Raw genomic sequence first — 25914 nt, 5'->3', positions numbered from 1 at the left:
AATCAGGGAGTCCATTCCGTATCTGTGTAATAGATTTCCCCTTACGCTTCTACAGCATGCTACACCTTACACATGACGCTGTTTTAGTCTCATTTTTTAAAAGAAGAAGTGACAAAACAAAGCAATGATATTATAATCGGTGGAAAATATGTATTTTGAAAGTAATTGGAAATAAAAACTTTGAATGCGTGTAGTAATATCTGTTACAGTCCATGTTATATGGTAAGTACTGTCTTAAAATACAGGGGAAAATAATTATATTAGTTTCCGCTAAAAAGTGTTTGTCAATGACAATATTCATCATTATTTGTAAAGCTTTAAAAGTAACTTGTCCGGCATCTTTTATTACAGACGTCCTCTGGTATTAGAATTAAATATTATTGATGTAACCATATTGCATTAATAAATACTTAAAGTATAAAAATTAAACAGAAATTAATTTTAAGTAACCAAGATAATCGTTTCAAAACCCGTACGACAACAATATGCTTAATTAATGTAGTAAACTTGGAAAATAGTCTTGGTACCAACAAATCCTACCCCGAAGCCCCCATTCCTATACCCATTTCCACTAAAACACACACAAAAACATTATTGGTGCAGAATTTAAATAGTTAATAGTATTGTTTTAATAAAAAGTGTATTTCGTGTAATATTTCTCCGGTATACCATAACACTTCAATTAAGTAGGAAATGATACAGTTATAGACTTAAAATTGCATGTTATAGTATTAGTCGTTTAGGCATCAAAGAAACATGTGCTAAAATAATGTCTTTGTCGAGTGAACCTCTGTAGCCAGAGACTCCAAGTCGTGAATTTCTAAATCAAGAGGGCAGTTCAATTACTTTTTGTTGATTTGTTTTCTTCTTTTTCTTTAAATTGCATTCGACCGACATGATCAAGTACAAGGGATAAACCGAAAAACAGTATGAGATGATTATGATTATGGTAACTGATGTATCAACGGACACATCAATTCTGAATTCTAAGCTGAAACAAAGTTTAAGTTTAAGTCTAAACGCATAGATCGGCAATATTATAACCTTTTTTAAAAGAAGTCAAGAATTCATTATTGAACATGAATACCGTAATTTTAATTCAAGTAATGCGATTAACATTGTCTGCAATTAATGTTTCTAACTCAACTCGATCTATATACTTGCTTACGTTTTTGAATGATTGTTCTAAGAGATGTTTTTAAATAAAAATCTTAAATACAACATCTTATCGTTTATATAAATCATGGTCATTTTGCGAAAGATCGCCTTAAAATCTAACTTCCCTAACTCACTCATGAACAATGATGCATTTTAAAATTGATAACTGAACACAAATGTATACCCTTGCACCACATGGTAGTCCTTACATCCTTAAAAATGTTTTACGTTTGTTTAAGACAAAAAAAGATCCTCGAAATGCACTTCGCTATTTCACACCATCTTAGTGTTTACTTTGTTTTCATTTGCAAAATTAGGTGATAACTCAGACATAACTGTCTTCTGCTGCAGAGAGAAAACACTTATGATCGGAAGGAAAAGAAAGTATCCCTAGTGTAGCCGAGAAGTTCTTGCGTATTGGTGCTAAAAGTGTATGTGTATCTACCATATGACGGTTAATTTAATTCATAAAACACAAAATATATTAACTCAAGGTAAGTATTGTCAAATAAGTCAAGCAAATAAACTGTGGAGGAAAAGTATTACAACCTGATTCCAGATGATCGTCTTTCCTATGGGCACCTCCAACACAATCTGGAAGAATGTACAAATTCAAAAAATATTGTTCTTGTATAAAGTATGCTAATTCTAACATTTACTCGAACATAATGTTGTTATATTTTCTTGTCCACTGGGATCAGGGAGAGGACAGTTAATATCTATGTTATAGATTTCCGCTTAAGCTACTACAGCATGTTACAGCATGCATATGACGCTGCATCGGTCTCTTTATTTAACAGAAGAAGTGACAAAACAAAGTATGATATTTCAATCGGTTGAAACTATTTATTTTGAACATAATTGGAAATAAAGTCTTTGAATGTATCCATTACAGTCCTTGTTAGGATGCAAGTAGTGTCTTAAAATACAGAGAAAATAATTATATCAATTTCGCCCAAAAAGTGTTAGTCAATGGTAATTTTCATCCTAATGTGTAAATTGTCCAGCTTTTTATTACTGACACGATCTGGCATAAGAACAAAACATGATTAATGTAATCATGTTGCATCAATCAATACTATAAGTACAAAACATAATTTGAAGTTACCATTATGATTATCTGTATGTTTCAAGACCCGCACGACAACAACATTCTTAATTACTGTAGTAAAATTTTATAATAATTTTTTCATCAACAACACCCAAAGCCCCTATTCCTCTATATCACTTCACAAAAAATAAAAACAACAACATTATTTGTGGAGGATTCAAATATTAAAAGTATTGTTATCAAGAAGTGTATCTGATAAACAGTGAATTTTGTGTAACAATCCTTCGTTTTACTATATGGCTTCATTTGACATTGAACCGATATGGCTCACTCATGGGTACTGCATATCGTTTTAATGAGATGATCATTTGGTCAAAGTTTCATGATTATCCTTCAAGGGGTTTAGAAGATACAGAGCGGACATAAAATGTTACGGAAGGACGGAAGATGGAAGGACGGAAGGACGAAAGAACGAACGGAGACCGTTCCTTTAACCCCCACCACTCGTGACGGGGGATTAATAATACCTTTGTGTACGCGATAGAGGCTGTATTTTTCAACGGATCTTCATGAAATTTTGTCAGAAAGACAACTTTTATGAAGTCTAGGCCAAGTTTGAAGATGGGTCATCTGGAATAAAAATCTAGGTTATTAGGTCAAATCAAAGAAAAACCTTGTGTATGTGATAGAAGCTGTACTTTCAATTGATCTTTATTATTTGTGGTCGGAATGATTGTCTTGATAAAGTCTAGATCAAGTACAAATATGGGCCATCTTGGTCAAAAACTAGGCCACTAAATCATTTTAAAAAAAGCTTGAGTATGCAATAGGGGCTGCATTTTACACTAGATCTTCATGAAATTTGATCAGAATATTTGTATAGATAAAATCTAAGTTGAGTTCGAAATTAGGTCATCTGGAGTAAAAAACTAGGTCATCTGGTCAAATTAAAGAAAAACGTTGTGTACACAAAAGGGCCGCTGCATTTACACAGGATATTCATAATATTTAGTCAGAATGATCGCGTTGATAAGGTCAAGATATAATAGAGGTCATCTGTGGTCAAAAACTAAGTCACTAAGCTAAATCAAAGAAGAAACTTTTGTACGCAATACAAACTGTATTTTTCAATTGATCTTTATGAAATTTAATCAGAATGATAGTTGATGAATTAAGGTCAAGTTTGAATATGGGTCATCTGGTATCAAAAACTAGGCCGCTAGAACAACCAAAGGAAAACGTTTTGGATGTGATAGAGGCTGTATCCTTCAATTGAGGTTGATGGAATTTAGGAGGTATAGTTACCTTGATCAAATCTAAGTCAAGTTCCAACGTATGTCATCTTGGCTTAAAAAAACTAGGTCACTAAGTCAAATTGTCAAAATATTTCTTTACACTTAAGATACCACATCTTTGGTCCAATTTTAATAAAAATTAGTCAGAATATTTGTTTCCATGAAAACACTAGGCCAAACATGTTAACACTGTTACGGTGTGTTTCTCAGGGCCGCGAACTAGGGCCATCTTGGCCCTCTTGTTTGTATTTTAAGTTCACAAATTAAACAAACTAAAAGGAACTGTACGGATTTTGCTCGATCGGCAATTTTATAACCTTCTTTAAAAAAATCCAGCATTTATTACAACTTTCAAGATCATAAATTTCAATTCAAGTAATTCGATTATTTTTTCTTACTAAACTCGCTATATATACAATGCTAATGATTTTTGATTGTTAAAAGAGATGATTTTAAATAAGCGTTTTAAATGTAATATTCCTACGCTATGCCATATGACTCCATTTATATACTCTGCACTACTCTGCTACTCTGCACTGGTAAATAAATCAGCTGTATTTGTTTTTCTGATTATTATAATAGAAAGATTTTGATTAGGAAACGATATAATAAAACAGTTAAAATGCTTGTTATAGAATAAGTCGTTTAGACTTTAAAGAATCTTTACAGGAGTTAAACTAATGCCACTTTTAGTGAAACTCTGAAACCAGAGACTCCCAGTGGGGAATTTTCAAATTAAGAAGGCTGCTCAGTTGTTTGCTTTTCTGTTTAATAAATGACATTTATAGTATAAGAGTAAATAGGTCAAACAACACATGTGTGCTTATTTGACCGTCGACATGATCAAGTGCAAAAAATTAACTGAAAAATGCTTAAGATAGGATGGGTAATCTAATGATAATGATTATCAAAATTACGATAAACGGTCAAATAACTGAAGCATCAATAGTGTATTCTAAGCTCACTCATTAAACATCTTTAAGGGACTGTGCGGACTTTGCTGTAAAAGCTTCGATTGGCAGTGTTGTAACAGTCTTGTAAAACTATTCGGAATCTATTACAAAATCAATCATTTTAATTCAAGTAATGCAATTTATTTTGTCTGCAATTGATATATTTTACTCGCAACGAACTATACTTGCTTACGTTTATACACGATTGCTTTAAGAGGTATTTTTAAATAAAGATTTTAAATACAACTTCTTCTCGCTGATATATGATCTTTTTGCGACAGTTCGCCGTAAACTCTAACTCGTCTAACTACTTATTCACCGAGGATGCATATTATAACTGATAACCAAACACATCTATAACATTTGCGCAATGTGGAAGTCCTATCTACTTTAGAGTAGCTTTGCCTAAGATAAGAACAGGTCCTCGCAAAATGCACATCACATCGTATTTTTACACCATCTTAGAGGGTCTAATTATTTTTTCTATTTACAAGTGATAAAGCATACATTACTGTCATCTTCTGACTAAAAGAAACATGTTTAATCCGCCAAACAATCCGAAAAGTTCGTGCGTATTGGCGCTTAAAGGGCATTGCGTATGGGCACTTAAAGGGTATGCGTACCTGACATATGACTGGTTACATGAATGTTTAGTTCATAAGACACAAATCATATTAAGGTAAATACCCTTTCAAATAAGTGAAACTAATAAACTGAGGAACTTAAGTATTACAACCTGATTCCAGATGATCGTCTTTCATATGGGTATCATCTACATTATCTGAAAGAATATACAGAATTAGTCGTTTAGGCATCAAAACACTTCACAGAAGCTGAAATAATGCCACTGACGAATGAACCTCTGTAGCCAGAGACTTCAAGTCAAATAATTTTCAAAATCAAGAAATCAGGGCAATCATTTGTTGTTGCTTTTCTAATAAATCTACATGACATTTATAATAGATTTGTAGTAGTAATATTAGATAGATCGGACAACACGTGTGTGCTGATTTGACCGACGTGACAAAGTGCGGCAAATTAACTGAAAAAGTGTATGAGATATGCATCCCAATAATTTCGATTATGAAACTCAGTCTGGTGACCGGTCTAATAACTGAAAAATCTATTTTGTATTCTAAGCTTACCCATTAAACGTATTTCAAGGGACTGTACGGACTTTGCTGTAAAAGCATCGATCGGCAATATCGTAACCGTTTCTCTTTAATAATTATCAGGTTTTATTAAAAAACTGAATATCATTAATTTCAATTTACGCAATGCAATTTATTTTGTCTGTAAATAATGTTTAATGTTAACTCACTCTTGACAAAGGATGCATTTTAAAACTGATAACTTAACACTGATGTATAACCATTGTACCATGTGCAAGTCCTAAAAATCTAAAAGAAGTTCTGCCGAAAACAAGAAACGATTCTCGCAAAATGCACATAGCTTTTTCAGACTATTGTAGAGGGTAAAATTTGCTCTCATTTGCAAAATTAAATGGAAATTCAAACATTAACATCTTCTTACGACTGAAAGAAAGCACATTTGATCCGACAAACAAGAAAACATTCCTAGTAATGCCAATAAATTCACGGTATGCGTGCCTAAAGGGTATTTGTTTCGGAAACATGATTGGTTATTTTATAAAACACACAATATATTAAGGTAAGTACTGTATCAAATAAGTGAAATAATAATACTTTTAAACTGAGGAGAGAAAGTATTACAACGTGATTTAAGATGGTCGTCCTTCCTATGCGTACCTACAACATCAATTGAAAGAATATACGAGATCATTATTTTTGTGTGTACAACATGCTTAATCCTACAAGTACTCGTATTTATTGATATATTTTCTTGGCCTTTGGGATCAGGGAGTGCATTCAATATCTGTGTATATTCTTTAACAGAATCACGCTTAAACTAATACAGCATGCTTAAATATACATATGACGATATCTTAATCGGTGAAAAATATGTATTTTGATGATAACTGTAAATGCATGTACCCGTTACCGTCCGCGTTATATGCTAAGTAGTGTCATATAATACAGGGAAAATAATTATATAAATCTCAGCCAAAATGTGTTTGTTATCTTTATTTGTAAAGCCTTTTTAGGTAAATGTCCAGCATTTTCTATTATAGACACCAAGTGGAGAACAAAATTCATGCAATTATGTTACACTAATCAATACTATAAGTATAAAACAAAATTCGAAGTAACCATTATGAGTATCATTACGTTTGAAGACTCGTGCGACAACTACATTCTATACTAATATAGTTAAATTGGATAACGATATTCGTACTATTCTCATCGCTCCCTTCCAATTCCTCCAACCAACAAAAAAAACAAAAAGAAGACTTAAAAGCATATCATATTTAAGGCGGGTATATTTTACAGTATTGTAATAAAATGTTTTATTAAAGTAACAGTGTTTTTATATAATATTCCTTAGTTATACCAAATGAGTTCATTTACTTACTCTGCATCGAGCAAATGAATCATCTATATTTGTTTTCTTGACAAAGCTAATAGTAATGATTTAGGGAAATGTAATCATAAATGAATTCTGGGTAAGAAATGATATGATAAAAAAAGAAAAAAAAAACGTTTTAGAATTAGTCATTTAGGTATCAAACAAATTTTACAGTCAAGAGCTTAAATAATGCCACAGTCGAGGACTTTTGACCGAATACAAACAAGAACGTATTCGTAGTGAGGCCGAGAAGTTTATCTCGCGGGTGGTTAAAGAGTACATATATCTGGCATACGAAGGTTTACATGACTGTTTAGTTCATAAAACACATAATATATTAAGGTAAGTACAAAGAGATTTCAAAGAAAAAAGAAAATGACATAACTTTGCATATATTGGTCATTCACATTTTACATTAGTTTCATTTTGAAAAAAAAATGCATATCTAAATGGCAATATAGTAGTTTTTACTAACATGACTAAGGTTAGAAATATAAATTCATACTTCAGGCATCATACATTGGGTTCATATGTGACAGAAGAATAAAAATGACACCAGACGTTATATTTTTCTAAGTTTGTCAAGAATTTTAAAAGGGTTTTATAACTAATCTTTCAATTTTTAGTTATAAATTGTATACAATCATGATGACAATCTGGCCTAAAACTGATTGAATGTTCATACAATCTTTCGGACACATATACAGCATTAATTAGCGATGTATGCTACTTTTATCATTATACAGTTAAATTCTTAGCTGAAAATTATTTTACGTTATAATGTCAAATATAGTTAGAATAGGAAATGACAGAGATGAAAACACAACTTACTAACACATATGCCACTAAGAAACGTATTAATTGTAAAAGTGTATAACAACCTGTTCCTTGATGCTCCTCTTTGCTTTGGCTATATTCAACACCATCTGAAAGAACACACAAAAATACATTCGTGTATTAAGTTGCTACAGTCCGCATGGGGTATTGTTTTGTTTACAAACATTAATCGGAACAGTTTAACACAGCAAAATAGGTAAGGGTCGTGACAATGATAGCATTTATAATTATTGAGAAATTCGTATAAAAGGTAAGAGTGGGAATAAAACAGTGGTTTGAGCACAGGAACGGTACACATACAACTCTTTCATAGCGGGTTCGAATCTAGTTGGAGACATTACTTTTGTTGCATAAGTTTTTGCACGAGTTTTTTTTATATTATTTGCTTTTTTCTTATATGTGTTACCTTCACTGAAAAACTTAAGAGCAACCGTTGTCGTTGTCGTCCAGATATCAGCTTCAAATAAATAATACTAAAAAATTAATTAATGTGCTCGATTAATTATGCAAAATGTTTTACTGGTTTTGAAAAAAATATGTATTCCTAGTGTTGATTGATTGATCGCGCTTATTTGATCTGCATTAATAGTAATGCCTTTTTAATGATATTACATGTATTTATATTTTATTGTTATTGCAACTGATTACATTAGAAAGATGAAATAACTGATTACATTAGAAAGACGCGTTACCACTACATTACTTTTGTTGCATAAGTTTTTGCACGAGTTTTTTTTATATTATTTGCTTTTTTCTTATATGTGTTACCTTCACTGAAAAACTTAAGAGCAACCGTTGTCGTTGTCGTCCAGATATCAGCTTCAAATAAACAATACTAAAAAATTAATTAATGTGCTCGATTAATTATGCAAAATGTTTTACTGGTTTTGAAAAAAATATGTATTCCTAGTGTTGATTGATTGATCGCGCTTATTTGATCTGCATTAATAGTAATGCCTTTTTAATGATATTACATGTATTTATATTTTATTGTTAATGCAACTGATTACATTAGAAAGATGAAATAACTGATTACATTAGAAAGACGCGTTACCACTACATTACTTTTGTTGCATAAGTTTTTGCACGAGTTTTTTTTATATTATTTGCTTTTTTCTTATATGTGTTACCTTCACTGAAAAACTTAAGAGCAACCGTTGTCGTCCAGATATCAGCTTCAAATAAACAATACTAAAAAATTAATTAATGTGCTCGATTAATTATGCAAAATGTTTTACTGGTTTTGAAAAAAATATGTATTCCTAGTGTTGATTGATTGATCGCGCTTATTTGATCTGCATTAATAGTAATGCCTTTTTAATGATATTACATGTATTTATATTTTATTGTTATTTCAACTGATTACATTAGAAAGATGAAATAACTGATTACATTAGAAAGACGCGTTACCACTACACCGCCATGCCATTCAGAATCCAAACATAAAAATACTTAGTTAGTACTTCATATACCATTACTTTGATATTAAAGCTGACTACCCTATTATCAGTTACACCAATATTTCCCGCATTTCATGTTATCGTGACAGGATTATAATAACAATTACGCTGTAGTTGTCGGAATAAGTTCGCGTTTTACAAGCGATATACGCAGATACAACGCTTCATTCATAAAAGGTGTGTTCCAACAGATTAGTGTTAATAGGTAAATCAGATAAACGGAATTGAACTCTCGAAAGATTATGCACATAAGAATGATGAAACACACTATATTTAATAAGGCTAGGTTATCTGGAGTAAAAATAAAAACATTAAGTGAGCGAATGCACGCAATTGAACAAGAATAAAATATCTATTAATGCAGCGGTAATAAGATGCAATATTATATAAAGAATATATATATAAAGAACAACATTACATGAGTAATGAGAATTTTACGCTCATGTAATGTTGTTTCATTGTAATATACTTGATCCGGTACACACTTTTGCATTTATATATATATATATATGGGAAAAAAGATGTGGTGAAAGATGCTCAAGTCTTTACATTTTAATATTGTCTATAAGCATTTAAAAATCAATAGAAATAAAGAAAGAAATAACCGGTTTCACCCGTTCAACGCGGGATCTTCAGATAAATGACGTTGTCTCTAGGCGTCGACGTCATGACGTCATTAATGTCGCTTGCGTCTTAGAAATAACGCCACTTATGTTTTGTACAATTATTTATTTAATTTATTGGCAGGTCTTATGTTAAAGCGTTAAGTGATGGTTGAAACAATTTAATAAATTGGTGTTCTTTGATTCTTCGTAGAGTGCTGTTATTTTCTGGTGGTCGGTATATAGGGGAAATCTTGTATTTTGTGTTGCAATGTTTAGCGCATTGCGCGATATGTCTGCTAACTGGAATGGGTGCATCTTTACCTTGTCGGATATGCTGGTTATGTAAACACAATTTACATCTAGGTCGTTCACATTTTCTTATTGTAGCCTGTTTGATCTTCTCATCGCATCTTGCTCGCGCAAGAATCCTCTTCAAATTTTGTGGCTGTCTTTTGCTTTTAATAATAGAATTTTTTCTTAAGATTGTCGCCATCTTCTGGTCGTTTTCAAGGATAGGTAAATTAGTTCTAATATAATTGAATAATTCAGGGTTTCGAGGGTTAAATGTTGAAACATACGGAATTACTTCTTCTTCTTCTTCTTCATATTTCTTTACCTCTAGTAATTTAGTTCTTTCAAGTTTCAAAGCTTTTGCTATTCCTTGTTCTATCAGGTTATTCGGGTAGTTGCGTCTTTTTAAATATGATCTTAATTCGTCTAGGCGCACCATTAGTGTTTCCTTTTTGAAATAATTGTACACAGTCTTCTAGCCAAACAAAATAGGATGTTATAACGAGTGTGTTTTGGATGACACGAATTAAATGTCAATTACTGCTTACTGTCTGTTTCTTTATATAAGATGTCTGTTTGAATATTTTCGTCTTCTTTGATGATTATGATATTTAGAAATGGTAGTGATGTTTTGCTTTCCTGAAAAGTAAATTTCAAATCGGGATGAAGTGTGTTTATGATGGCATTTAGGATTGCGAGTTCTTCTGGTGGCTTTGTGAAAATAATGAAAATGTCATCTGAAAACCTTTTCCAAAGCTTCTGAAATTCATTGCTATATTCTGTACCATAGTTTTTATCAATTTCCTTATATAATGTTTCTCCAAGGTATGCAAATGTCAGCGTAGCATAGATGGGGGCAGAGTTTGTGCCCATCGCAGTTCCTTTGGTTTGTCTATAAAAATTCCCACTAAAGTAGAAGGTGTTGTTTTTTGTGTTCTGTTGCTTCAACAATAAATTCTTCACGAAATCTTGAGTCTATTTCTTCTGTGTGTTTGTTTATCCAAAATTTTAAAGCGTCTATGCCTAACTCATGTGGGATGTTTGAGTACATGGATTCAACATCAAATGAAACAAATATTGAATCCTTATCAGTCTTTTGGGGAAGCGAGGTCAAAAAGTCTGTACTATCTCTCAAGAAGCTCTTGACATGTTTTGTTAATGGTCGTAGTATTATGTCAAGGAGGTTACTTAGCCGATGGGTTTGGCAACTGTGACTTCACACTATTGGCCTTAGTTTCAAATCTTGAACATTTTCTACTTTGACATACATGTATCCATCCTCTGACTTTTCGCACGCATCTTTTATGGTTCCACTTTTATATACTTTTGGTATGCCATAAAAGTTCCTTTGACTTTCTTGGAAATCAGTTAGCTAATTGGACTCCTTTGTGGTAAAACAATGTGAATGTTTTTTTATCAGATCTAAATATCATTTCTTGTCTGATCTAGAAGGGTCAACGTTAAGTTTTTCATAATAATTTGGATTTTCAAGTGTTTGTTTCACAAGATTTTTATACTTATATCAGAATCCATGATTACCGTACAACCACCTTTGTCTGCTTGTTTAATTACAATGGTTTCGTCTTTTCTTCTTTTGAAATATTTGACTTTACAGTTTTTGTAGAATTCGTGATAGGGTAATATTCAATATTTTCAATATATCCATCCAGTGCAGAATTTCTTCCTTTCGGGGGATTGAAATCACTCATGTTTCTAACTAGGGATTCATCGGGGCCCTCTTCTCCATCAAAAAAATCAGCAAGTCTTAGTTTTCTTGTAAATTCCATTACATCCTTTTGTAATTCATGTTTATTGTGTCTTTGTGGGGTCGGAGTGAATTTTAGACCTTTTCCCAAGAGCTTTATTTCTGTTTTGTTTAGAGTTTTGGATGAAAGGTTAATTATGTTAATGTCACGTTTTTTCTGTCACATTGTGGTGAGTCAATTACATAAGTAAGTTAAAAAAAAGTAGTTTGTGCAAAGGTTCAGGATGATTTTGAATTAAACAGTAAAGATACAGCAGGTGTAGTAAAGAAATTTAGTTTATGGATGCATAAATGCAACAGAAATAGAATTATCAGTAATTGGTAAAAAGATATGTAATACTTGTGTTTGTGGAAAGTTCAACATTGAAGCATGGGAAAGTAGAAAACTAAGCAAACTGCATATGTGCAAAATTCAATGTGATAAGACATAAAAATGTGTGAGTAATTTACTTTTATGTCGGATGTGCATTAACATTAGAAATTATATAAATAGGTATAAATGATCTGCAAAATTCATATTCAGCTAAAGGTCTGCACATCAATACACTTTATTTGTGTAATGTTTCAAGGAAATCTGATATCAAATCATGAAGCAGGATCCGCGAAATAATTAAGTAAGTTTTATGTTGGTATGCGCAGACACAACATGAATAGTATTTACTAGTTAAAATATAGGTTTAGTAAGAAGGAAATCAAGTACACTATACGTGTGCAAAGGTTCAGGGAGATCAGACATAAACAGAGAAGTTAGAGCTGATATAGAACCATTTCATTTTATTGGGCGTAAATGAAATAATAATTTATGTAACTGACAAAAAAGAGAAAAACATGTACTGAGATCAAGCTCTATGCAGTAGCATAAGAAAATAATGAATTAAGTAATTTAAAATTGAAATTGTGCAAAGTTACGAAATGAGAACTTTAGAGCTTTTAGTTAACGTGTGTTGCATCTGGGAGTTCCCAAGCTAAGACAGTATTTCATATTAATATAGGTGACACTTGAGCCTTTTAATTCGTTCTTGATTGTGGTGAAGTCAAGTCTATTGCAAAATGTTTTGAGCATCACTGAGGTGTTGTTCAGAAAACAGCTTATATTCCTAAAAGTTTTAAATAACATTAAGCTATTATTTTCTTAACAATTCTTGACAGCCTTTGCAATGTCCTATGTTTAAACCTTAAATATACTTAATGTACCAGAATTTTCATTTAGCTTTTTAGTTTTTGTTTATTGCTGCTTTTCAACAGTGAATATTTCATTAATAAGTCCATAAATATTTCAATACAATGCATGTTGTTTTCTGAAACCCAACAACAAAATGCTTTATTTCTCATGTAAATAACTGCATAAATACACTTCACATTCACACAAAACAAGAAAAAATATTCCATTAAAAACATTTTTCATGAAAGGCATCCCCAAATTGTAACCCTATTATCAGTGTATCGATGTTAACAGGGATTTATACATTACTAATATATACAGTATATATACGTACATGAAAATACATAATGTTAAATTCAATAATTGACAACAATATTGAACCATCAGATAAAGGACCAATATAAATAAGAAACTGAAACAAATATAATTAAACTGAAAGATGCATTAATTCAAAATAAAAGGGGAACTTTGAATGTAATAGACCTTTCTAACGTAAAAGTAAATCGGAAACGGAATACTGAATTCGTAAATGTTATTTGCAAATAATGGTCTAAGGGAGATACTATTGCATTACTATTGGATGAAATTGTCTCCCCTAGACCACAAATTAGCCTAAAATTTTACGAATTCAGTATTCCGTTTCGTAATTACGTTTACGTTAGAAAGGTCTATTAGGAATGTTTCAGATGATTTCTTGGTAAAGTAAAGAAAGAATGTTAGAATTAATACTTTAAAGTTTTAACAAATCAATGGTATCATAATATTGAAAACAATTATTCAAATTTCTTCCTATATATTACTAAATACAGCAAAATGCAGTGGTAACGTATTTTAAAGCGCCATTGTAGGCAAAAATCTCATTGCTGATGTATGGAACAATAATATTTTGTAAGAGGAATTAGTAAATTGACAGTTAAATATTTCTCTAATATTTTCTGATGTAGCGTGTATGTTCAACAAAAAACCTTCGGCCAAATTTAAGAAATGAGGTGGAACATGCTTAACATTTTAACTACAAAAAGAGGCCTCTTCTCAAACACACGTAAAATAAGTAACATCCATGTAACATCCTTGTAACATCTATATAACACTAATAAAGACGTATTTCGGCCGAATTTAAGAAATGAGGTGTAACATGTGTAACATTTTAACTATAAAAAGACGCCTCTTCTTAGACACACATAACATAAGTATAACCCATGTAACATCCTTGTTACATCTATATAACACTACTTAAGACGTATTTCGGCCAAATTTAAGAAATGAGAGTTGAATATTGTTATACTTTTTTGACTGGTCGATATCCCCGTAGACAACGTGAAATATTAGAATGTAAAATCGGTCTACCCGAGGTCTCATTATCTAGACTAATCCCGGATGTGCAAATAATTTGACCGACTTGTTCTTTCTGCCCGCTTGTTTTATTTTTTGTTTACCGCTTTGTTTATGTGTTTCTTGATTGTTAGATCCTAAAGTGTGAGGTTGTTCACTGTTCAAGATTTTTGACCATTTCTAAACGATGTTCCCATTTTCAGCGTGTCTTTTGTCCGTAGAGTTTATATGTCATGTATATGTATATTGTATTGTGGTGTGCACTGGTATACCGACTCCACGTTTAGATACTGAATTAATTTTAGATGTTATTAAACATTTAAGTTTGAACATTTGGTTAATTTCGTTTAATTCGGGATTAAAGGAGTAACACAGACTAAGCCGTTTTAATTGCCACGTTTTCATCAACAGGGGTAAGACGAATCCAAAGCCAGGCGTAAACAGGCGTAACCTGCTTATAACAATGAGTACGAGTTGTCAAACAATACAAAATTCTAAAGTAGAAATCAATATATTTTGCTAGAATGTGTTTTGTATAATGATTTATGTGAAAAATCTTAAGCCGTGTTTTTATATAAAAAAAGACCGAACATACACAAATCAACAGAATTGAAAAAAAACTGAAATGATAACTTCGGTCATTAGAAGTATATAGCGACGGAAACAAAAAGTCTTATGTTTTATTGTTTAACCAGCGATGAGTAATCTCAATTCAAATTTCATATTTTTTCTTTGTAATTGCACTTCTAACGTTCTAGAACTAAAATACATAGTCTCTTGTCACAACTTTACATTTGTTAGGAAAACTTTTGTGAGACTCGTACGAATTCCTCACACACTGCATGACAAATACGTACGAATATGTCACAAGTAGGTATTGTGAAATTTTCGAGCCCCATTTTAACCACCTCTTAGTACCAACGAAATTTGCACAAATATGTCACACATGTGTGAGGAATTTGTACGAATTTTTCACACATGTGACGAATTTGTGTGTAAAAATTACAGTTCAACTGAGGGTCAGAATAGCAGAATAGCAGAACAACTCCAGCAGAATAGCAGAATAACTTCAGCAGAATAGGAGAACGAAAATTTCAAGGGCATATTTTGGGGGAGAGGGGTCAAGGTCAAATTTGAACATCTTGGCAAGAAAATATTTTTGCGGGGCGGGGGATATTTTGGGAGCGGTGAGGTGAGGTGAGGGGGGGGGGGGGGGGCGTGTAAATAAAAAAAATACAGTGCGTATATAATTATTTGTAGCAGATAGTGTTTTGACCTTTGAATAAATAAACCACTAAAATCATGCCATAAATTTTAAATATACTCAACCACGAATCTTAACTTTGACTTATTATCAAATGAAAGGATTTGACCGTCATTACCTTTTGCCCTTGACCTTAGATCTAGTGTACATTAAAACAACAAATGTACTTCACTTGTAAATCTATTCATCCGACGAAGTTACGTATTGAGTGATTCCTGTGAGAGTGACATTTGTCATAGTCATAAACAAGTGAAAAGAGTATTGCCATGCAATACACTATCCCTTACCGGCTAATATTATCATCCGAAAAATTACTTTTGTTAATGCTGGGTTCCATTGTCAGATTTTACCTAAGGGGTCTGTATATTGTCACAATGAGGTGATAATTTGAGCAAAGTTTCATGAAAAATCTTCAGTAGGCTAGGACATATGGAACGGAAACGAATTTTCAATTATTCATTCAATGATGACCTTGACCTTGTATCAGTGTGCTTAGAACATGGATGTTATATGGATGTTACTTATGTAACGTATGTCTGTAAAGAGGCGTCGTTTTTACATTTCAAAGGTTACGCATGTTACACCTCATTTTTTAAATTAGGCCGAAATACGTCTTTATATTTCGATCTTCTCAGATCGTTCAGCACGACTCTTATGTCGTGTTATTGGTACTGTTTAGTTTCTCAACATGACCATTTCGGCCTGGGTGGTTCCAATACTCCCGCTTTCATAGCCTTGGGTATTGTTTAATCACCCCTTGGATGTGGTGCCTGCTTTTTAATTTTGTCTTTTGACAGTTCCTGTGATACGCAGGCTCCATAACCTCAGATCCCCTTCCTAAAGTCCAGTTTGTTTATTTCTGCCCATTATTTTCTCGTTTGGGGCAAACCCTTTACTTTATCTGGGGACCAAACGCCGCTCTTCATGGAATTACACGCCTCAACACGTGTATCATTGAAGGTTCCATGTTCACCGCCGTTTGAATACATCTGCGGATGTCTCTTAATTGTTTTTTTTTTGTAATTTTAGCATGTGTAAATGTTGAGTTCTGCTCAACCCGGGGCTAGAGCGCGTGGACGATAGCATGCATTTCCACTACCGTCCATGAACAGGCTCAATCAAACCGAGCCTGCATTATTTTCATTTTTGTCGTGTTGAGCGACCTGTGAAGTTTTCACTTTTCTCTATTTTAGAAATGCTATATATAGATGTAACAAGGATGTTACAAGGGTGTTATATGGATGTTACTTACGTTACATGTGTTTGAGAAGAGGTGTCTTTTAGTAGTTAAAATGTTACGCATGTTACACCTCATTTCTTAAATTTGGCCGAAATACGTCTTTGGTAGTGTCATATTGATGTAACAAGGATGTTACAAGGATGATGCATGGATGTTACTTATATTACATGTGTTCGAGAAGAGGCGTCATTTTATAGTTAAAATGTTACGCATGTTACACATCATTTCTTAAATTTGGCCGAAATACATCTTTAGTAGTGTTATATAGATGTAACAAAGATATTACAAGGACGTTACATGGATGTTACTTATGTTACGTGTGTCTGAGAAGAGGCGTCCTTTTGTAGCCAAAATGGTACATATATTGCACCCCATTTCTTAAATTTGGTCGATACGTCTTTAGTAATGTTATATAGACGTAACATGGATGTTACATGGATGATATAATGTTACGTGTGTTTGAGAAGAGGCGTCTTTTTGTAGTTAAAATGTTACGCATGTTACACCTAATTTCTTAAATTTGGCCGAAATACGTCTCTGGTGGTGTTATATAGATGTAACAACGATTTTACAAGGATTTTACATGGATGTTACTCAGTGTCATGTGTCTAAGAAATGGCGTCTTTTTGTAGCCAAAATGTTACACATGTTACACCTCATTTCTTAAATTCGGTCGAATAACGTCTTAAGTAGTGTTATATAGATGCAACAAGGATGTTACAAGTATGTTACGTGTGTTTGAGAAGAGGCATCGTTTTGTACTTAAAATGTTACGCATGTTACACCTCATTTCTTAAACTTGGCCGAAATACGTCTTTAATAGTGATATATAGATGTAACAAGGATGTTACAAGGATGTTACATGGATGTTACTTATGTTACGTGTGTTTGAGAAGAGGCGTCTTTTTGTAGTTTAAATGCTACGCATGTTACACCTCATTTCTTAAATTTAGCCGATACGTCTTTAGTAATGTTAAATAGATGTAACATAGATGTTACATACGTTACACCTCATTTCTTACACTTGGCTGATACGTCTTTAGTAATGTTATATAGATGTAACATGGATGTTACATGGCTGTTACTTATGTTACGCGTGTTTGAGAAGAGGCGTCTTTTTGTAGTTAAAATGTTACGCATGTTACACCTCATTTCTTAAATTTGGCCGAAATACGTCTTTAGTAGTTTTACATAAATTTAGCAAGGATGTTCCAAGGATGTTACATGAATGTTACTTATGTTACTTGTGTCTGAGAAGAGGCGTCTTTTAATAGTTAAAATGTTACGTATGTTACACCTCATTTCTTAAATTTGGCCGAAATACGTCTTTGGTAATGTTATCTAGGATGTTACAAGGATGTTACATGGATATTACTTATTTCACGTGTGTCTGATAAGAGGCGTCTTTTTAAAGTTAAAATGTTACATATGTTACACCTCATTTCTTACATTTGGTCGCAATACGTCTTAAGTTGGTTATATAAATGTAACATGGATGTTACATAGATGTTACTTATGTTACGTGTGTTGAGAAGAGGCGTCGTTTTGTAGTTAAATTGTTACGCATGTTATACCTCATTTCTTAAATTTGGCCGAAAAAACGTCTTTAGTGGTGGTACATTGATTTAGCAAGGATCTTACAAGGATGTTACATGGATGTTACTTATTTTACGCGTGTCTGATAAGAGGCGTCTTTTTAAAGTTAAAATGTTACATATGTTACACCTCATTTCTTACATTTGGTCGCAATACGTCTTAAGTTGGTTATATAGATGTAACATGGACGTTACATAGATGTTACTTAGGTTACGTGTGTTTGAGAAAAGGCGTCGTTTTGTAGTTAAAATGTTACGCATGTTACACCTCATTTCTTAAATTTGGCCGTAAAAAACGTCTTTAATAGTGGTACATTGATTTAGCATATGTTGCAAGGATGTTATATGAATGATACTTATGTTACGTGTGTTTGAGAAAAGGCTTCTTTTTATAGATAAAATGTTACAGATATTATTCCTCATTTCTTAAATTTGGCCGAAAAACGTCTTAGGTAGTGTTATATAGATGTAACATGGATGTTACAAGGATGTTACATGGATGTTACTTACGTTTCGTGTGTCTTAGAAGAGGCGACTATTTGTAGTAAAAATGTTACGCATGCAACTGAACACTACTTTACCTCTTTACACGCTACTTAATGTTACATCTTGTTACTTGATGTTATTCTTGTAACATATGCAAAGTATGTCACCAAACTGGGCCAATTTTTTGCCCTATCTCAATTTTTAATGTGAATTTAATTGGAATTTTAGCGAATGTGAAATGTTTTCTGACATAGAATTCCTTGGGTTTGATAGTGTAAGTATTCATGACATTTTTGTATAGACCTGGATGTACGACAGTCACGGAAGTACAAACATTTGAAGGTAAAGAAAGGTAAAATGAAATAAATAAACTATGATTTAATTAGTGTTTTTGTTTTCTATACGGTGTTTTCTTTTATATCAGACAAAAGATTCATCTAGAATATATCATTCAGGTATATTTGCGTGGAATCTTAAACAATATATAGCAGCTCTTGTCTGTTTTTCAGTGGACCATTTAGAATTGAATGAAATTGACTGTTGAGCACAGAGTTAGAACGTGGATATATCAGCAGCTATCGTCTGATTATACATGGAAAATCTATGGTTGAATGGGCACTAAAGTAATGGGGTGAAAATAAATGATTATTTGTGCCATTAGTCACATTATATTTTGTGAGGTGTTGTTTCATTTTTGTGAAGTTGAGTGATACTGCACGATGGAGTGTTGGAGTCATAATTGAAAACTTGATTTTTATGTAACAATTTAAGACAAAAATGTTATACTTAAGTTTGCCATATACTGTGGTATTTTATGTTGTGTCAGGAGTGTCACTTGTCATATTTTAGATTTCGTGTGACAAAATATTTTAGTTTGACTTTACTTAAGTGCTATCTGCTGTTGTGAGTTGACTGTTGTGAACATACCCTGTCAGAATAGCCTGTATGGTATAATTTAAAGGCCATCTGTTTTTAAGTATTAATTATTTGGGCATATTTTGGATATTGTTCCCAAGTATATAGGTTCTAGATAAACAATCCTGCATATAGTTATTAGAAGCACTCGATTATATTTTATACTGTGTCCAAGATTGTATAGGGTACGAAAGGGCCATAATAAAAAGAAGTTGAATTATAAGCAACTTGAATTGTATTGTAAGTTGGAATACAGTTTGTGTTAAGATACTGGTTATATGACCCAGGGTAGTGCTTACGCCTTTAGTATCTTAAAAAATGTTTTTGTGTCCAATCACTAAGGTGACTATGTCTTAGGCTAGCTATCAAACGATGTAGAATGTCCTTTGTTTAAACGTATAGCTGTTTAGACCAAATATCTCATATATAGAATTTTCCTCTGGCTACCTTGCCTTAATGATTCGTATACCAATGATTCGTAAATGATTTTAATTATGAGGTAGACAAGTTCACTGATCAGGCAAATCATTTAATATTTCAAACTAACAACTTTCAATTAGCTCAAACTCCTATAGGCTGGAGACTCTCTACATGACTGGTCCTTTTGTTGAAGTTCCCGTATGACAATGGCTTTGAATCAACAACATACGAGTCCTGTCGCATAGATGATCGGCCTCTGTCCTCTGTTGCTTGAAGTTACAACTCTTTATTGATCGCGGCCGATATTGAATAGGACAAGTATATGCGCACTGGGGAAAATATTTCATGATGGACCTGTGAATTCTTTACTTGTGGGTGAAACAGGTCTCATAAGCGTAAATACGACTAGCTTCTACTGATTATAAAACATACCGTACGATTTGTTGTGAATTAACTGTTGTTGTACTTTTAGTAGTTCAACCGCTACCCTTGTTTAAAAGCAACATTTAAAAAACACGTTTTTTTTTCATCCTCAAGTAATAAGTAAGTAGACTCGCCCAGTTTAATCAATCTAGACGCATAATCTAACCCTATACATAGAGCGCTTACTTCACCCGATTTACATTCGGAACATTTTCACGCGTTTCGTGCTTTATCGTATGTTTAACATGGGATTTTTTAACCGTCCAAAGATGTTGGAAATGTTTGTCTCATTGTTTATTTTTTTTAATAAAAATGTTACTGCTTTCATTGTCTACCACTTTTTTTCCACCCTTGCCTGAAAAAACAGTAATGAGTTTGTACACTGTTCAGACAATTGTGCTCTGTTGAAATTTAACCAAACACAAGTTTACCTGCATAAACAGAAAGCATGATATGTCACCATGCGCGGATCCAGAGGGTGGGGGGACCGGACCCCCTCTGGAAAATCTTTAAAAAAGGAAAGAAGACAAGAAGGAAAGAAAATGTTTTTCGAAAAAGGCAACATTAGGACTGCATGTTAAGTATATGCGACTGCTGCTACATACGACCCCGACATAATTCATATTATTTATCTAAAAGAAACTAAGAATTTTACCTTCAAGAAAACTTGATTTTATCATTTTCCCAAATTTAACAGGTTAGTCCATAAAACTGTCCCAGAATGCAAAAAATGAAGTGCTAAATTTCAAAATTTCTAGGGTGGAGGGGGGAGGGGGCGTGGGTGGGGGCAGGGGATCGGACCCCCTCTGAGAAAATTGGCTGTGTCCGTGCATGGTCACTATACCTGTCCAGTACTGGACATTATGGTAAACGCTTCTTTTCTGCACAAATGACAATTTCGCAACTTCTGTCCGGTTTGTACACATTTCTGGCCGCGATAAACCATTTGACTTGTAAATACCCTGGAAAGCACAGCGCCTATATTCTATCCTCGGTATATTCCCGATGCCTTGGCTGTACTTCGCCAATAATGTTGAACCATCTATAAGCTGGAACTCTCCTACTATCTCAGTAGATTATTAAACTCTAGGTCTCTATCTCAGCTTTCCGATGCTCAGCCTATATTTGCTATCGTCTATAGTATTTAATTACCTTTAAGGTAATTCTTCTATGCGCTGGCCTTATAGCTGGAAACCTTATTAAAATTCTGCAACTCTTTTTTAGTCTATGAACTTCCAAAGTCTTTTTGTTCATAATTTATCCGCCCTGACAGGGTAATTGCAATAATCTCCTTATCAAGGTACTGGTATAAATCATTAGTTGAATCATCCATGTGTCTTCTTCGACCGCTGGATACCGAATGACCTCTCTGTCATCCACCTACCTATTTATACCGTAGCAGACGTGCTATTTTTAGAACTTTTTTCTGATTGGTCCAAATTTATACAAAGCGTTTTACAACCAGTACTTGCACTATTAAATATCTGGTTCCCTTTAACTATTGTATATGATAATTATAATGTGTGATGCTGGGATCCAACTATCAACATAATGACCCAAAATCAGTCATAAATGACCCAAATTCTATTATTTACAGCAATTACATAATAATTATAGCAATGACAATATCGAAAGGGAGTCAAGCACTATCTGTGCTTACGTGTTATGTTATCAATACATCAAATATACAAATTATTCTGACAGTTTAATTGTTAGTACAATTGAGAATCAATATCAAACTTGCATTCATGATGGCAGATTGTACTACATCATTTATTTTACATTCTGATGCACACCTAGAATACTTTGGGTCACAGTTATGTTAATCTGGAAGGTTCTAGACTAAGGAATTAAGTAGTACATCAGATACTACCCGTTCCGTAACATTTTAGGTAACACCTACACCCATTAGGCAACGGGCGGCAAGATCCAAAACCTCCTTATACACTGAACATATTACAACATCCTATGTCCTCTGTTTAAAACCAAACCTTCCTGTAACAGAAAGTATTAAACTTCTGGTATCATCTAGCATAAATTCCTTCCCAATTGGGCAAGAGAAAGAATACCCTCCTCTTAATCCATCACCTCAAAGTTTTATGTCTGATAGCATTATTCTGGCATATCACGAGTACAAGAGTTAACAGCAAGATTTTCTGGGGATGAGAAGTCATTTAACCAGTATGAGATATGGAGACGTGATTTAAATTGTTCAGTTACAGAATGTTTCTACTAAATGCATACTATACCCAATAAGTAAGTCATTGAAAGGCACCGCACGAGGTGCGGTCTTACATTTAGGTAATATCGCAACTGTGGAGGAAATTCTGAATGCCTGCCAGTGGGAATTTTTTTGTAAATATAAGATCAGAACAGAACAGTTGAGTAAGCAGTTTTACAGTCAGTGTCAGAAGAATCAATAACAGGCAGTTTTCGATTAGAGCGTTATTAAGCAGAGTTCCAGGAATTATAGACAGACCGAGTCGAAATGAGAATTTATAGAATTGTTTATGGTCAGGTCTGAGAGATGTTTTTCTTTAATGGAGTTCTAGACCATAAATCTAGGTGGTCACAGTTGTTTTAATTATCTCCCTTTTTTGAAAACTTCATACTTACATGTTCAAGGAGTACCACCAGTCTTGCTGACCACATTTCTCCTTACTTTCCCTCCGTGACTGAAAAGCCCTTTAAGCTACAATAATTTCGGAGGGATCAATCGGTGTTAACGATCGTCTTGTTTCCACTTTTGTCTTTTCTTTTGGAATTTCGATAGACAGGGGCAGAATATTTGTCTCTTTATAAAATTTACATCAAGTATAAAACTGGATTATCTAGGGTCAAAGATTAATTAAGTCTCAAAACTTGGTCATATTCGGTCAATAGGTAGGTCTGTAACCTTAAGCTTAACACTGTAGATGGCACATAAATACAAAAGCATTGCAATGTAAAAGAATACACACATGAAACAAAGTCATGTGATATTTGACCCCTAAGTGTGACCTTGACATTGAAGCGAACCATCTGAAACTAACACTCTGCCCATCGTCTTGATATGGTGAACATTTATGCCAAGTTTCTTTTAAATCCTTCAAACAGTTCAAGAGTTACAGAGCGGACACGAAACAAACCAATATGATCTTGACCCAAGCCATTCGAAACGCTCTAAACGTCATCTCGATGTGTTGAAAATTTGTGTCAAATTTGTTCAAAATCATCCTACAAACAGTTCAAGAGTTACAGAGCGGACACGTAATTGCTAGCGACAGACGGACGGACGGACGGACGGACAAATGGACGGCCAGATGGACACCGGGGGTATAACAAAATACGTCCCTTCGGGGTATGATAACAACAAAGGGATATGGAAACGCAAGATATTTTAATGCTGACCTACATTTTGATACCAGCTAACCCAGTTTAGATTTTTTCATGTTGGACGACGACGACTGACAGGGGATACATTGCGATCAGACTGGGTGATCTTTCCAACTTTGTCTAAGATGCGCAAATTACAAAATTGAAGATATTTCAGGACACTTTTTTGATGGCGTAAGATCAGATACTTTTTGCAATATGTGTAACTAAACATTTCTCTGACGAACAGATGGCCGGACAGACAAGTCCAAATCTTATACTGTGCGGTGGCATAATAAGCCAGACCTTTCCATCATTATAGGAATGTTTTCCTATAGCACATAAAATAATTAAATCATGTTGAGACGGTCCCCTTGAAAAATCGATCGTCTTAGGTGTCCACAGTCCACGTAGACTTAATTCACAAATGTCTTATTGTAAGTGATCAGGGTGTAGGGACTAATCCGGAAAACGACAAAGATGTGAAGACGTGGCCAGTCCTGATGATGATCGTAAATTCTTAAGCTTATCCGGATAGTACCGTCGGTTCATTAAGAGATTTTCAAGCAATTCAAGCATTGCTTTACTTTTGAACGGCTTACTTGTAGACTTAGAAACAGTCTAAAAAGGTCAAAGACAAAAGGAACACTCTGGATTTGGGGATCACAACAACAGGAGTCTTTTGACATTTTGAAGGAGAAATTAATTACTCCACCCGTTCTGACTTATGTCAGTTAATAAAAACCATTTATACTCAACATTTACGCCAGTTTTAATGGTTTAGGTGTAGTTTTACTCTAAAAGCAGAACGGCCAGGAGCGTGGTATAGCGTATACTAGACGTGGGCTTCACAGCAGTGAGCGTCATTATCAAGCTCACAAGCTCAAATTTCTGGCTTTAAAGTGCCTGTACAAAGTTCAATGACTAACTTTTGTAAACTATACACTTGTCTGGACAGATATCAGTCCGCGCATTTACTACTGCCAAATTGTACGCTTGTCATCGTTGGCTTAGAGCACTTTCCACCTATGAATTGAAGCATAGTATAGGTCAGGAAAGGTAAACTCCGATGCTGATGCTCTTTCAAGGCTGCATCCTCAATATGACGAATTTCATTTGGCAGATATGATAATAGCTCTCTTACATGCTCATCCTGCCAGTAATTCTGTTGCTGCAGAATGTGTAGCAATGTTTCCACAAGTCAATTACAACATCCCTAAGGAGGAGATACCAATAGGAAAAGGAGCATCTTCCATGAACTAGAAATATCAACAGGCAAGTGTTCCAGCTATTCGCGGTGTTATTTCTTTGGTGAAGGCAGGTCACAGATTTACTGAACGTCAGCGAGCGCACGAGTCAAAACCTGTTCTGAAATACCTCTGTGAATGGAATTCCTTGTAAATGAAGGACGAAATTTTTTATCGCAAATGGTCCATGAATGGTTAGCCAGCCGCCCAACTAGCCTTACAATCAGTTTATAACGATATGGTATATGCAGCCCTCCATGCCATGACGAGGCCTAAAATCAAGGAAGAGGTCGTACTGCCTCACTGATCAATTATAGATTTTCTAGATTTTTCTGGCAACAGATGGAACAGTTTATCGAGCACAGTGTTCGACAGTGTTCACCAGGTATACGCAGAATGACACCAGATCAAACTGCAGGTAGACTTGTACAAGTCGAATCTTCATACCCATTGGAACTTGTGTGTATAAAATTTTTGTTCTTAAAAATGTCTACTGGCCATTTTTTAGAAATGTCTACTGGCCATTATGAAGACATCCTTGTAATAACCGACCATTTTACACGCTTCGCTCAAG

At 33.8% G+C, this 25914-nt stretch overlaps 1 protein-coding gene across 1 annotated transcript in view; it reads right to left on the bottom strand.

Moving 5' to 3' along the window:
- Positions 1–1707: 1707 nt before the first annotated feature.
- The window catches only part of LOC128553109 (uncharacterized), a gene marked incomplete at its 3' end in the record, with an annotated part of 29171 nt that continues 4964 nt past the window's right edge, over positions 1708–25914 (bottom strand). Inside the window, exons 3-5 of the mRNA XM_053534223.1 lie at positions 7826–7870; positions 5194–5238; positions 1708–1752 (exon numbers count right to left, since the gene is read on the bottom strand). Of these exons, the coding sequence (XP_053390198.1) occupies positions 1708–1752; positions 5194–5238; positions 7826–7870 (135 nt within the window). The remainder of the gene's footprint in view (positions 1753–5193; positions 5239–7825; positions 7871–25914) is intronic.

Source organism: Mercenaria mercenaria, unplaced genomic scaffold (genome assembly GCF_021730395.1).
Source record: "Mercenaria mercenaria strain notata unplaced genomic scaffold, MADL_Memer_1 contig_3485, whole genome shotgun sequence".
Classification (NCBI taxonomy): Eukaryota; Metazoa; Mollusca; class Bivalvia; order Venerida; family Veneridae; genus Mercenaria; species Mercenaria mercenaria.
Note: the sequence above shows the minus strand (reverse complement) of the source record. Positions and strands in the feature narration are given on the sequence as shown.